Source organism: Littorina saxatilis, linkage group LG12 (assembly GCF_037325665.1).
Source record: "Littorina saxatilis isolate snail1 linkage group LG12, US_GU_Lsax_2.0, whole genome shotgun sequence".
In the NCBI taxonomy this organism is placed as follows: Eukaryota; Metazoa; Mollusca; class Gastropoda; order Littorinimorpha; family Littorinidae; genus Littorina; species Littorina saxatilis.
The window spans coordinates 13,101,135-13,115,407 of NC_090256.1; the positions used below are offsets into that span (position 1 = coordinate 13,101,135).

Sequence of the window (14,273 nt, forward strand, 5' to 3'; positions counted from 1 at the left end):
AGACAATGACCAATGACAGTTGAGATCGAAACTCGGTTGTGATGGGATATCCATAGGATATCCATATGGTTGTGATGGAATATTCAGAATAATCACCTCCTCAGCTAACAGAGATAAAGAGGCAGGTCATGGGATAATATAAGCTAATTCAATTCGTCGGGAGAAGAATTATGGGCAAGTGTCAAACATTAGATCTACAAAGTGTCAAACGTTACGTATAGATCTACACCTTACCCTGAACAGACAGTACAATATTTTCTCAACTTTACGGCTCGTCGTCTCCATGATTTCAATCGAATCGGTGACCGGAAACGCCAAAGAAGCAAAGCTAGTGGTTTCCACGCTTTTGTATAAAATACTCGCGAAACTTCTTTGTGAAAATTGCAAAAATAACAAAATGTGTCAAACGTTACTTTCGGACATTAAACTCCATCGATTCTTTTTAGCTGCTAGATACAATAACTTCGCAAATTCTGACTCAAATGCAACACACTGCTTTTATTTCCTCGAACACGAAACTATCGTTTTCATCCAAAATGGCGGCCATTCAAAGCACCAAGACCGGCGAAAATCGAATCTGTAAACAAGTTGGTCTGCGGACATGAGGCCTTCGAAAATAACCGGGTATTTACTGGGCGAGGTTTTCGGTAAATTCTGGTTCTAATTACGATTGTTGCACATTCTACTAAGAGTTGCATGCTTAGACTGTATGAAATACGCTGATTAAAACCGATAAAGTGATGCAGACCATGAAAAATCGAAAATTTCCCGAGGACACCAAAATGTCCAAAATTTTTCGGGGCCGTTTCTGGTGTATGTTTGAAACATTTTATTTTTTATTTAACATTCACAACAACAACAGGCTTCAAAACATTAAAAAAAGCATTCATCAAACTCCCTTTTTCAAAGCACAATACATGTAAACATGTTGGGGTAATCCAGTTAATTACACTTGCTTTCCAAAAATACATGGGTCCGAAATGGCACCTTTTGGCAAAGGCTCATATATATATACGACTAGTGTCTGTCTGTCTGTCTGTTCGCGATGCACGGCCAAAGTTCTCGGTGGATCTTTTTCAAATTTGGACACCGTATTCAGCTACACCCCGGAGGAATAGCATGGCACACAAAATACGCAAGCTAGCTAAACAAAACAATATGTTCTGGGTAGATAATTGATTTGACTTTCTTCTTGTATGTAAAAGATGCAAAGTTTTGCCTATTGTGATTTTTTGTTGAATTTGTATTGGTTCCTTCAGTTTTTCACTTTTTGTCCAGTTGATTTTGAGGGTACCCTGATTTGAGCGGCGGTCACGTGATCACTGTAAAAGAAATCTTTAATCCAAAAGGTGATTCAGAAATTCAAGTAAACGACCTAGATTAGCATAGAAAGTTTTAATGAAATGACAACGGAATTAATGCTTTGACTCTTGTCTCATTGAGTGACAGTTTGCACTGCTCTAACCTTCACTGGATCACACTTTGAACTGCACAGTCTGCATAATGTGGGTCGTGCACAGCTCATACTTTCTAAAGAATGATTGAATGTAAAAAGTAACGGTCGCACAATGACGAATAAGTATAAAATTTTTACCGCTTGGTTGAAGAGTATGGGTCGGGTACGACCCACGCCATCCGAATAGGGATAAACACAGTAAAATCCCTTCTTAAAATGTTCATACGGGTTGTGGAAGACCCAAATTATCTGGACTGTGTACCGGTAGTTCTAATCGTTTATTTACAAAGTGGTTGATGGGAAGACCCAATGGCATTTAAGGATTACATGAAAACTCATTTAAAAACTCCCAATAGTTTCAGAGATACAGATACTTGTGTGAGGCTCTACTGGTCATCCATGACCCAGGATGCATGGTGAAGGTTAACCTTCATATATTCATACTGTCACACAAGATCGAGGGTGGCACGAGAGAGAGAGAAAGAGAGAGCATGCACTAACTGCCATTTTCTGCAGACATTATTTATTTTCACAACTTCAGAGTATGCTGCTACATATAGTACAAACACCTTTCACTACATCAAGTTTGCACACACAAAAAGTGTTCTCAAACCTCATCATTGCACCAAAATGTTTGTTACTTTTATCTAAGCTTCAACCTTGGCAACTTGATTGCAGCTGCTATGACTTCCTGTGAGATGTCCCTTCCCAGGGGGCATCTGTAAAGCAAAAAGTCAAATGCTCATTAGACTAATGGATTGAGAGGGCATATCAAATAGATGATGTTCAGATTGGGTGTGAAAGAGAGATTACTCTTGCTTTTTGAGGCAAACTTACCCACAGGGCATTATAGGCCAGTGACTGGTGAGAGGTGTGTCTGAAAGACATGCATGGACGAGAAGACCTTGTTGAAAGTTTGCCTCAATAAAAGCATGAGTATTCACTCTTTCACAACCCATACAAACCTGGGAGTTATGTCCACAATTCCTCTATCGAAGCAACCAACTTCAACATCTTTTCAGCATTTTTTAATTCTTCCCTACAATTTGTTGTTGTTTTGTGAGATACATTAATTAGCTTCTTCCGTTAAACATATACAAAACTACACACGCACTTGTATGCACACACACACACACACACACACACAAGTTAAACTTGTAGCAAGATAAAAAAGATTATTCAGCCTGTGACTCGAGATCATTAAAGTAATCAATGTGAACAATTCTTAAACGTTGCAATGCTCTTACCAACGCTTATAACAAACAAACAAGACAAAATAAAGGCAAAGGAGGGTGGAATAAAGAATTTACCTCGGTTCAATGTCCAAAGTTTCAAGGTCATGTGTGCACCCAGTCCCTTGTAGCAACTTTTCCATTCCGTTCCTGTTAACATACAAAATAGCACACACACACACACACACACACATACACACACATACACACACACACACACACACACACACACACATACACACACATACAGATCGAGTTATCATCTGACTGAGACGATGTAATGAAATACAGGTTTTGTTTAGAAATATGAGAATATAAAACTTGTCCAGGAAAAAGCTCTTCCCAGTACAAAGGTGTTTCTGACACTGCAAAATGGATGTACAAACTGTAGGGTAGTATTGACCTGGTTTTCCACCCTTACCGTCCTGACTATAGACTAGACAACCTGACAAAGTACTTACCAAGCAATCATGATGCCATTGTCAGTACACAGGTGAGGTGGGGGGCACACCAGGTTACAGGAGTTCATCTCACACACCTGTTGAAGACCGCTGCGCAGGTAGGAATTACTGGCCACTCCACCTGACACAACCTGTGCCAAACATCGCTTTGAGATTGGTCTAGTCAAAATAGTGAAAGTAACGTTGTCTTCTAAAATGTCCTTGAACATATCTGCCATGTCTCACAAATGCAAGCTTAACCTGCTCTATCTGTCCTGTCTCAATTACACTTGGCCTACTCAATTTGAAAGTCGGCAGGAGTGAACTTCTTGGAGTACTCTCCCCTACCTACTGAAAGTAGCATCCTCTCTCATGGAAATGAAGGATCTACAACAACATAAGCCAAAGAGCACAAAATACTCATCCCTTCTGGATAAGTAAAACAAAACTACAGAACAAAATATGTACTGCATTTTTGGCAGCGCTCTTGCACGTTCCCTGATTGCTTCATCTGCAGACCATGTCAACCCAGGGTCCCCACTGGTTTTTAGAAACAAAATTCCATGACTTTTCCATGACTTTCCATGAGCCTCAATAACATTTTCCATGACTAGATCCACAGGTCGCCATTTCTGAACACGCAAACTTTTTACGTCTTGTCACTGCCAGTTTTGACACTGGCTTGCTTTGCACTGAATTTGAGTCAGTTTCTACGCAGTGTCTCTTCGACAAACAAGTCAAGCATTTGCTACGCAGTCAGATTATTGGTAATGTTTGCTGGTCCTGTCATTTCACTAAACTGGACCAGCCACTGTTTGTATACATCTGCACTTTCGTAAATTCCGTTTCGTAACCGTCACTGTGACTTGACGAATTTCACCGCGATACACAGTTCATTGTGAAGATCTTCCTCGGTAATTCGTTCCAATTCGGCATACTTTTTGTTGTCAAGAAACAACTTGAAAGAAAGTTTCAAACTCATCATCCTCCATCTTGCTTGTCGAAGCGCTAAAGTACTTTATCGATGCAAAAACAAAAGCCGAAAACTTCGACGAAACCGACTCAAATGCAGCGCAGACGACACGACGAGATAACGGAAGGAAGTGAGCCTGGCTTTGGCTCAAGTGCTGTTAAAAATACCGTTATTCTCGTATGCAAATACGAACGAGAAGTTTGTCATACGAACAAGCCTTGTGCTGGCGACGCAAATCGCCGCTGGCTGGCAAAGGGGGGGGGGGGGGGGGGAATGGCTGGGCGACAAAAATCGCCGCTGGCGTGCTAAAGGTTAATTTTTTTTTCTTTCTTATTTTTGTTAAATTCCATGACTTTCCATGGCTTGAATTGAAATTCCATGACTTTCCAGGCCTGGAAAATTAAAAATCAAATTCCATGACTTTCCAAGTTTTCCATGACCTGTACGAACCCTGTCAACCAACCAACCAACCAAGACAATTAAAACCTAAGCGCACATTTCTCAATGTACCATGACAATGAAGCTCACCAAAGTCTTGTCTTTCGGCAGTAGGTTTGTCAGTTCACAGAAGAGGAAGGCTCTCTGCAATCTCCTGGCTATGTGGTGAAGAACTGCATACTGGAAGGACGCACAGATATCCGGTGCGCTGCTTACCACACTAGATGGTGATGTATCTGAAAATCAAGCCAACAAACATCACCAATGTGTTAATCAGTGTCAGCTTACCGAGATCTTTTTTTTCCCGGTACATGTACCACACACTGTCCCGTGCAGGAGTAAACAGAATGACCACATTTTCTTCTATATTTTGTCCTGATGTAAAACTGTCTTCTTTGAAGGCTGAAAAACTGCCTCAGTGAATAGTTTGGTTTTCTCTACATATTTTCCAGTCTAAATTTCTTCAATCATTACAATGCCGTCACTCTCTCATTTTTATATTTAGTCAAGTTTTGACTAAATATTTTAACATCGAGGGGGAATCGAAACGAGGGTCGTGGTGTATGTGCGTGTGTGTGTGTGTCTAGCGATTCAGACTAAACTACTGGACCGATCTTTATGAAATTTGACATGAGAGTTCCTGGGTATGAAATCCCCGAACGTTTTTTTCATTTTTTTGATAAATGTCTTTGATGACGTCATATCCGGCTTTTCGTGAAAGTTGAGGCGGCACTGTCACGCCCTCATTTTTCAACCAAATTGGTTCAAATTTTGGTCAAGTAATCTTCGACAAAGCCCGGACTTCGGTATTGCATTTCAGCGTGGTGGCTTAAACATTAGTTAATAACTTTGGTCATTAAAAATCGGAAAATTGTAAAAAAAATTAAAAATTTATAAAACGATCCAAATTTACGTTTATCTTATTCTCCATCATTTGCTGATTCCAAAAACATATAAATATGTTATATTCGGATTAAAAACAAGCTCTAAAAATTAAATATATAACAATTATTATCAAAATTAAATTGTCCAAATCAATTTAAAAACACTTTCATCTTATTCCTTGTCGGTTCCTGATTCCAAAAACATATAGATATGATATGTTTGGATTAAAAACACGCTCAGAAAGTTAAAACAAAGAGAGGTACAGAAAAGCGTGCTATCCTTCTTAGCGCAACTACTACCCCGCTCTTCTTGTCAATTTCACTGCCTTTGCCATGAGCGGTGGCCTGACGATGCTACGAGTAAAATGGCATTGCGTTCAGTTTCATTCTGTGAGTTCGACAGCTACTTGACTAAATATTGTATTTTCGCCTTACGCGACTTGTTTTTCTTCGTTTCCAAACTGCAGACTTGAATATATAAAGCATCCCGCAGTGGGGCACTGCGGTTATGAAATTAAAGGCCCCTCCTGTTTTTGGAACCGCAGGAGCTTTCTAGTTTGCTGTTAGGTAGATTTTTGGTTCCTCTTTCCTGTCATGCTCTCTTTTTCTTCATGAATTCTTTTCTTTTTTCTGCCTTCTTGCTCATTCACCTGTATTTTTTCCAAAAATCTCTTCTCTTGCCGCTTGTCTCGCGATTCATGTATAGTTTAATCTGTTAGTGTTCTGATGTAAGTCCAGCAGTAGATAGGTTAAGCCTATTTTAACATACTGGAAACTGGTAATCTTCCAGTAGGTATTAATTTAGTTTTACTAAAGCCTGCTGGGACACAAGTAATGGGTTAGTGCATTTGTAAACAGGAATCGCTTGACAAGTGGGCCCCTTCATCCCCCCCTTCCTCGTCCTGATATGGCTCTGCGTAGTCGGCTGGACGTTAAGCAACAAATAAACAAACAAACAAATATATAAAGCAACTCGTAAAACTCATCATAACATACTTAGCCTTGCCTCCTCAGCCTCAATCAGCTTCTTGGCAGCAAACTTGACGCCGGAGAAAGAAAAGTGGCAGTCTGGTAGTTGCGTCATCACTTGTGGGAACGGGAAAGCCCTGGGGTTGCCTCCCTTGGCCAACAGTTCAATGGCTGCACCACCACTGAGACCTTCACATTCTGGCAAATTCTTCAGTTTCAGCTGCCTCGCTGTCTTCAACACACAAAAATAAAAATGTGATTGTTAGAATGTGCTTGGAATCGAGGTTTAATGAAAAAATCAACTCTCAAAATGTGGTAAATAAATTGTTGAACACAAATAGCAGAAGGACAATGACAACTGCATGCAAGAAAGAGAAATAAAACGGGACACACACAGAAAAACAATATCTTCTTCTTCCTCTTCTGCGTTCGTGGGCTGAAACTCCCACGTACACTCGTGTTTTTGCACGAATGGAATTGTACATGTTTGAACCGGCACGGTTGGCCTAGTGGTAAGGCATCCACCCCGTGATCTGGAGGTCGTGGGTTCGAACCCCGGCCGGGTCATACCTAAGACTTTAAAATTGGCAATCTAGTGGCTGCTCCGCCAGGCGTCTGGCATTATGGGGTTAGTGCTAGGACCGGTTGTCCGGTGTCAGAATAATGTGACTGGGTGAGACATGAAGCCTGTGCTGCGACTTTTGTGTGTGGCGCACGTTATATGTCAAAGCAGCACCGCCCTGATATGGCCCTCCGTGGTCGGCTGGGCGTTAAGCAAACAAACAAACAAACAAATACGTGTATGACCGTTTTTACTTCGCCATTTAGGCAGCCATACGCCACTTTCGGAGGAAGCATGCTGGGTATTTTCGTGTTTCTATAACCCACCGAACTCTGACATGGATTACAGGATCTTTTCCGTGCGCACTTGGTCTTGTGCTTGCGTGTACACACGAAGGGGGATAAGCCACTAGCAGGTCTGCACATAAGTTGACCTGGGAGATCGGAAAAATCTCCACACTTAACCCACCAGGCGGCCGCGGCCGGGATTTGAACCCTCGACCTTCCGATTAAGAGGCCGACGTCTTACCACCCCGCCACAGCACCCGTCACAAAACAATATCAAACACTGATTAATATTTGAAAGAAATCTGTGTATAAAATACTGAAGAGCCCTATTGCCTTCAAATATTAGCACTTGTTGGTCAATCATTTTCAAAACCTGTACAGTCACATGCAGCAAACAACAAAATAAATAGATAAATGCAAGCGCACACACATATATATACACACATGGGCTCCTCTTTCTTCACACCCTAATACAACGACCACTGCTTGAGCACACACTCACACAGAGATTCACACATACTTACACACACACCCATATACTCTCTCTCTCTCTCTCTCTCTCTCTCTCTCTCTCTCTCTCTCTCTCTCTCTCTCTCTCTCTCTCTCTCTCTCTCTCTCTCTCTCTCTCTCTCTCTCTCTCTCTCTCACACATAAGCACGCACACACACCCACTTACACTCACGCTCTCACAGGAGCCACCTGGCATGCCTGTCATAATGCTTGTCGCATCATAAGCCTACCTTATCAAAGGCGTCCCCTGGTGAGTCATCCAGCCCTGTCCCAAGCAGAAGGAAGTCTGACACATCTCTCGCTACTGCCAGCAAACAGTGGCCACCACTAGCCAGCAACACCAGGAAAGGGAAATCAACCCTGTGAAAAGCATCACAACACACTTGAAACTGGCATAAAATACATCCACACAAGGAAAGAGAATGGTGGGGGGCCTGGGTAGCTCAGGTGGTAGAGCACTAGACTTGTGATTGAAAGGTCGCTGGTTCGAATCCGGGCTGGGACAGACACGGGTCAACTAAACTTTATGTGCAGACCCAGAGACGGTATCCATCTCCCACCCCCGTGTCTCCACAGCGGCACGTAAAAGACCTCGGTTATTCTGCCATAAGTGCAGATGGCTGATACCACCTAAACACGCATACACTTGTGTATGTCATCTCAAGTCGGGTTAAAACCCGGGGAACATGCCCCTAAAGGCTTTGCCGTGAGGGCGTAAAACTTGAATTTTTTCCTCTCCCCCGAAAGAGAATGATTGAATTACGCAGCGGTATGCCTCCATTTGAAACTTGACGCTTGACCGAAGCCAACTTGAAGCCCAACAGAGTGCAGAGGGAAAGGGCATCAAAGAAGGTTTAAATGGATGCATGTTATTACCTATGTTATCGTAATTCAATCTATCATTGAACATTTCTGCATACATTTTCACAAATGCAACAAGGCTGAAATTAAATTTCTTTAGTGACAAAAATTGAAATATAAATATGTATGGAAATGTATACATTTTCTTATGATCAGTATTTAAATACACAAGTGGTCTGTGAAGTTTGACAGCAGGAGTACTGTATCTGAAAGCCCTCAGTACTCAAAGCTGAGCATATTGACGTATATATATCCCAGAAGCTTTTTTTTCCAAAAGGACTGTGTGTACCAAAGCAGTTTTTGATGGATACCAGCACTACAGTTACAACCCCTACCCCCTGAAATAAGCAAAAAAATGAGATTGTACCTTTCAATCATTCTTGTTGTCAAAGCGTGTGCCTCCATATGGTGGATGGGTATTAAAGGCAGTCTGAAACAGATTTTTTTTTATTTTTTAACAAGGAATTCAATAAAATGCCTTAATGTTTTATCTGAAGGACATTCATACAACTTACAAGTCCAGGAAAATAGAACTCAGGAAAAAAAATTCTGTGTACATAGTCATTAGAAAATAGCTTTCTTATCATGCATTTTGTCCCTATTTGTGTGTTTGTATGCAGATGTCAATTTTCTAGTTGTTTGTATGCCTTTATAATGATGTCATTCCAGCTTCTCTTCCTAAACCCCCAAGAGGATCACTGCCATTTGAACCCACAAGACAGGCAGCCCCCAGCCTCTACCCCTGCCCCTTAGTTTGTCTGACTTTTGAATTGCGGAGACTGTTAAGATTTACCTAAAGCACGGGCCAAAGTAACAAATCGTTAATAAAAATGATAAGAACATACGCACGAAGTGATCAGCCTTGCATGCACTAACAGACGCCGAGCCAATTTTCCCCGCCTTGACCAGTGCATAGCCATTTATCACCTCGCACACAACCATTGTTCTCGCACACACATTCTTTCTCAGCCTCTCCCATCTCTTGCTCTCTCTCCCCCTATCTCTCTCTGATACCCACGCATTTAAAACACCCCCCTCCCCACCCGACCCCCCTCATGCGCCTTTCACTGTCTAAACTCAGGTTACCTTTTTCAGATAACCTCCACATACGCACACACTGACAGACACACAGATAATTGCATCCACCTGGGTGCAAGCTGTAAATCTAGCAAACACTCATATCCTCCTTACTTAAACTTAAAGCCCCGGTCTGCCTCAAATGGTTTACAAAACGATTTAATCTTCTCATGAAAAAAGCAGTCCTAACCTTATGGAACACATTTGCAATAGCATTTAATAGCATTAAATGACAAAGCTCGTTTGAATGGCTATTTAGCTCGCGTAAACCACATACCACTTTTCAAGGTTTATCTAACCCCTGAGCAATCGTGGACCCGTGTGATCCACTTTCCTTTTTTTTCACAATTTAGTTGTCAGTTCGTGATTTCAATGCGACTCGATGTATCTGCAACAGCATGTTATTGTGTACCTCTGAATCTAAAACGCAACAAACAGCTGCAAGTCACACAAACTTATCGGCGGCGGTTGGCTTCAAAGAAGCACTAAGCGTTATGCAGAAAATTCGTCTGCTTGGCAGACACAACCTTGCGTGACCCCTGCGCCCATTTTTCAAACTTTCAAAACTTCGAATTGTACTGATCTTGTCTTGATGAAAAAAGAATTCTTTTATGATTTAAGAATGTTTGTGTAACAAGCTATCAATTTATTAATTAGATTTTAAAAGTAAGGTCTGGCACCAAAACGAGGCATCCGATTTGTCTCATTGTAAACCCGGCTGGCCACGCAAAAATAAATTGTTTGAAAAATGCTCGCTCTTTACGGAGGGCACCTAGGATGTTCTCAAGCGGTGAGTGTTTAAACGAAAGGGTGTTTGTACTGTGTGTAAAAGCCTGACAGTGTCTGTGACCAGAAACTTATGGTTTATGTGAAGCTGAGTGTGCCTTTAAAGTAAACAGAAAAAAACTCTCACTCTCATAGAACCATGCATCATGCACCTATCTAGGGACATATGGCACAAGCCCACATGCACACTGTGATTATATATATATGCACATACCCTGATTGTTGCGCCAACATCTTTGCATGCTGAAGACCCACACGCAAAGATAATGCAAGTCCTGGTTTCACTGTCACAGCAATAGCATCCAAGTCCTGGAAAACATGCAAGCAGCATTATTGCACTGATTCTTAAGGCTTTTCTTTGACAATAAATGGGGAAATATATATTGAAAAACCACCATCCCATACTGACTCAAGTGTGAGTAGTTGGAACCTTTTCCTCTCCTTTTCTCTAAATAATGTAGCGGGAGAGCCCTACTAGCTCAGAGTTGCAGGTACTCAGTGACCCCACCTTCCTTCTAGTCACCCCCGCCTTTCCTGTAGATACCCCCATCCCCTCCCTTACAGCCAGCCCACAGCGATCACAGAAGATTAGTACCGAGTCTTTGAGAGACTATAAAAGAGGCCGGCTCTGCGAGTCTCGTCAGTCAGCGCTGAATAAGTGCTTGCTCTCTTTCCCTCGTCTTTTTCTCTCTCTTTCTTACACGCTGCACAAGTGTGTACTCTGTCTCTGTTTCGTAGTTTGTTTGTTGTCTCTCAGCGTTGAACAAATGCTGTGTGTTTTGCTTGTTTGTTGTCTCTCAGCGTTGAACAAATGCTGTGTGTCTTGCTTGTTTGTTGTCTCTCAGCGTTGAACAAATGCTGTGTGTTTTGCTTGATCGTTGTCTCTCAGCGTTGAACAAATGCTGTGTGTTTTGCTTGATCGTTGTCTCTCAGCGTTGCATTTAAATGCTGAACGTTTGCATGTTCGTTCCGTCTTTCAGTGTTGAGTATACGTATTGTTGCCGTGTCCGAGTCTGTCTTGGGTGTGAAACAGAGCCAGCAGGAACGAGATAGGCATACATAAGAAAGGAGCCGTAGGTGTTAGTTATTAATCGGAGTTAGGGTAAACGCTAGGTAAGACTGATTGAAGGATTGTTTGGTGCTTTGTTTGATGGGTTTGTTACTTGCTTTTCATGTATTATAGTGTAAATAAAACCTGGTAACTGTTCCCTATGAGTTATGGTGAACATCACTGTACGTACGAGAGGTGAGCGTGAACATGCGTGTGTCGGTGAACGAACGTAAGTGTGTGAGCTTGCTTTCGTGTCATGTATTGTAACTTCTGCCTCTCCTTGACTGTTGTCCTGTAAACATGTGTTGTTAAAACTGTAGGCTACTGTACGTGGCAAACTCTAACATCCAAAACACACATCACAATATTCATGTAACACACAGTCTAGATTACTAAGAAACACACAGGGTTTCCTCTGAATACCGAGGTCGGCTAGTATTGTAGGCACATGTATTGAACACAACGCGAGGCATAGACTAGACTGATTGTGCAGCTACATTACATAGGGCTAGAGTAAAGGTAAGATAAATATAGTTACTCTCCTCGGCAATCTTCAGCCTCCCCCTGAGAACAATTAATGAGGATACGCACCCTCTCTAGGGCTCCGGTTACAAATTGCTAGGGCTCCGGTTACAATAATAATCATATAATGATATATATTTATAATCAACCAGCATTTAAATTTTTTGCAATCATCCCATGATCTTTATCAACACACTGACTCGTTTATTGTGATTCACATAATTATTGTGTGCATATATATATTTATGACTAGTGTGTGTAATCAGAGTTAACCGTTATGAGATTGGGGATTGCTTTATAAATTATAGGCATACAAATACAAACCAGTTTGTTTCTTGTCCATTCAAAATTGAGTGGTGTGTGTGTGTGTGTGTGTGTGTGTGTGTGTGTGTGTGTGTGTGTGTGTGAGTGTGTGTGTGTGTGAAGTACACGAGTGCCTGTTTTACCTGAAGATTAACAATAGCCAGCTCAAGGGCTTGTGTAACCACAGAGTCGATGTTTTTCTGATGCAGATCTCTTGCAATGGGAGGTATAATTCCTCCAAGCCTGAGGCAAAATACAAACAAACAAAAAATAAATATATTATATTTGCAATGAAATTTGACATGCACATATAATGCATGCCTATACATTAGCATGCCTGTATTGGTAGAGAAATAGCTATAACATTCCAGTATCACTCTTGAATACAGTGCTAAATTGGATGATACTCTGACTATGAAGTAGAATCATTCCTTGCAAGTTCTATTGTTTTAAGTTTAATGCATAGCTAAGGGTTACCTAAATATTTTCACTTGAACTATATTTCTTTTCTCTTTTAATAAACAAACCAGTTTATATCTGAGCAGTGTCATTGCCATCTTTTATTGTTTTTTATCTTTCCTATTTAAGCAAAATAAAAACACCAACAAATAATACTTTCCTATATATTATATCAAATTATCATGCATAGTCTTCAATGATGTTACAATTGTTCACACACACACACACACACACACACACACACACACACACACACACACACACACACACACACACACACACACACACACACACACACACACACTCATATTAGGGTGAACAGATCTTCCGTTAGTGTGTTGATTGTATTTGAGATGAATGGGTAATCTAGAACTTTAGTCAATTAGTGTGTTAAATTCATAGCTCAGAATCGAGTGCCGGAGTGGCATTCTTTACTTATTTGTGATACAAGTCCCTGTAATCAAGCCAAAGAACATTTGTCGAGAAATTGATGATTGATGGGTTGAGCTCCAAACTTAATTTGGTTGTTCGACAAAAACGATGTGATAATGGCTACGTTGTAAACCAAGGGACACCACTAAAGCAACGGGAGTTACCTCCCCTGTTGCCGCTTAGGCTAATTCCTTCTTTGACGCATGTAAACGAAATGCATTCCGAGCATTCGTACAGTTCATTCCGTGACTCCAAATGGATTTAAAATGACTTGTTATGCTTACAAGTGCAGGTTCTGCAAATTTGGAGGCTTAAAAGTTAAATGCCTCTGAATTCTGAGCTATGAATTTAACACACTAAAGTTCAAGATAACCGATGAATGTTACCATTGTAATGGAGGGGTGGGAGAGTATGCGTGCAACTGCAAGGGTGTCATTCAAAATTTCGCAACCAGTTGTTCCCCTTCCTCCCTTTGACCTCCCAGTCCCACAATGACACTATCATGACTATGCACAGCAAATCATCTCTTCTGTTCACGTACTCGACATGAGTTTTAGTCTGTGAGTTGAGAGCATCACCGACGACATTCCCGTGATCATCAACAACTGCAGCACCTGTGTCATCGCAGCTCGTCTCTATTCCAAGGACCAAAGGTCTGAAGCTTCCTTCACTACCAGATCGGTGTTCCAATTTGTTCGGAACATCGTGCCGACTGGAGCAGAAGCATGCTCTAGAAACGTAGTTGGAAGTCAATTTGGGACCAGTCAAAACCTTACGCTTTAAATATAAGTATCTGCAATAGCTGATGCGCCCCAGGAAAGGTTGGAGTCTCATGATTGATAAGTCTTACGACAGCAGGAAGTTTTCGTTCACATGTTACATGGGCGCAGCCATCTTGAATTGAGGTGAAGCAAGGGGTGAACGGAGCTTGTAAGGAGAAATGGTTTTCGAAACCGGAAACGTTCTTGGTTTCTAAGAATCCTATTAATTACCCAATTGTACGCGGGAATTGTAACAATCAATTATTTGTG

At 41.4% G+C, this 14,273-nt stretch overlaps 1 protein-coding gene across 3 annotated transcripts; it reads right to left on the minus strand.

Annotated features, from left to right (window-relative positions):
- Positions 1–1,116: 1,116 nt before the first annotated feature.
- LOC138981275 (tRNA N6-adenosine threonylcarbamoyltransferase, mitochondrial-like) lies at positions 1,117–14,142 on the minus strand. 3 transcript variants are annotated; one of them, XM_070354123.1, is made up of 10 exons: positions 13,784–14,142; positions 12,495–12,594; positions 10,690–10,784; positions 8,980–9,042; positions 7,982–8,111; positions 6,420–6,624; positions 4,630–4,775; positions 3,150–3,280; positions 2,767–2,838; positions 1,117–2,175 (listed from the first exon to the last, which is right to left on the minus strand). In XM_070354123.1, the coding sequence occupies exons 1-10, from the start codon at positions 14,074–14,076 to the stop codon at positions 2,100–2,102; spliced, it is 1,311 nt and encodes a 436-aa protein (XP_070210224.1). In that variant the 5' UTR covers positions 14,077–14,142; the 3' UTR covers positions 1,117–2,099. The 3 variants fall into 3 exon arrangements, with proteins under 3 accessions (XP_070210224.1, XP_070210226.1, XP_070210225.1); XM_070354125.1 differs by having other exon boundaries at positions 14,019–14,128; XM_070354124.1 differs by lacking the exon at positions 13,784–14,142 and adding an exon at positions 13,629–13,754.
- Positions 14,143–14,273: the final 131 nt, after the last annotated feature.

Excerpts from the sequence above, each read along its gene's own strand:
- LOC138981275 (XM_070354123.1), bottom strand. The coding sequence starts at position 14,076 with ATGAGACTCCAACCTTTCCTGGGGCGCATCAGCTATTGCAGATACTTA. Across the intron at positions 4,776-6,419 it reads GGCTGAGGAGGCAAGGCTAA|ATACATCACCATCTAGTGTG; the intron begins GTATGTTATGAT and ends CTTGATTTTCAG. Across the intron at positions 3,281-4,629 it reads TGCCGAAAGACAAGACTTTG|GTTGTGTCAGGTGGAGTGGC; the intron begins GTGAGCTTCATT and ends TGTTTGGCACAG.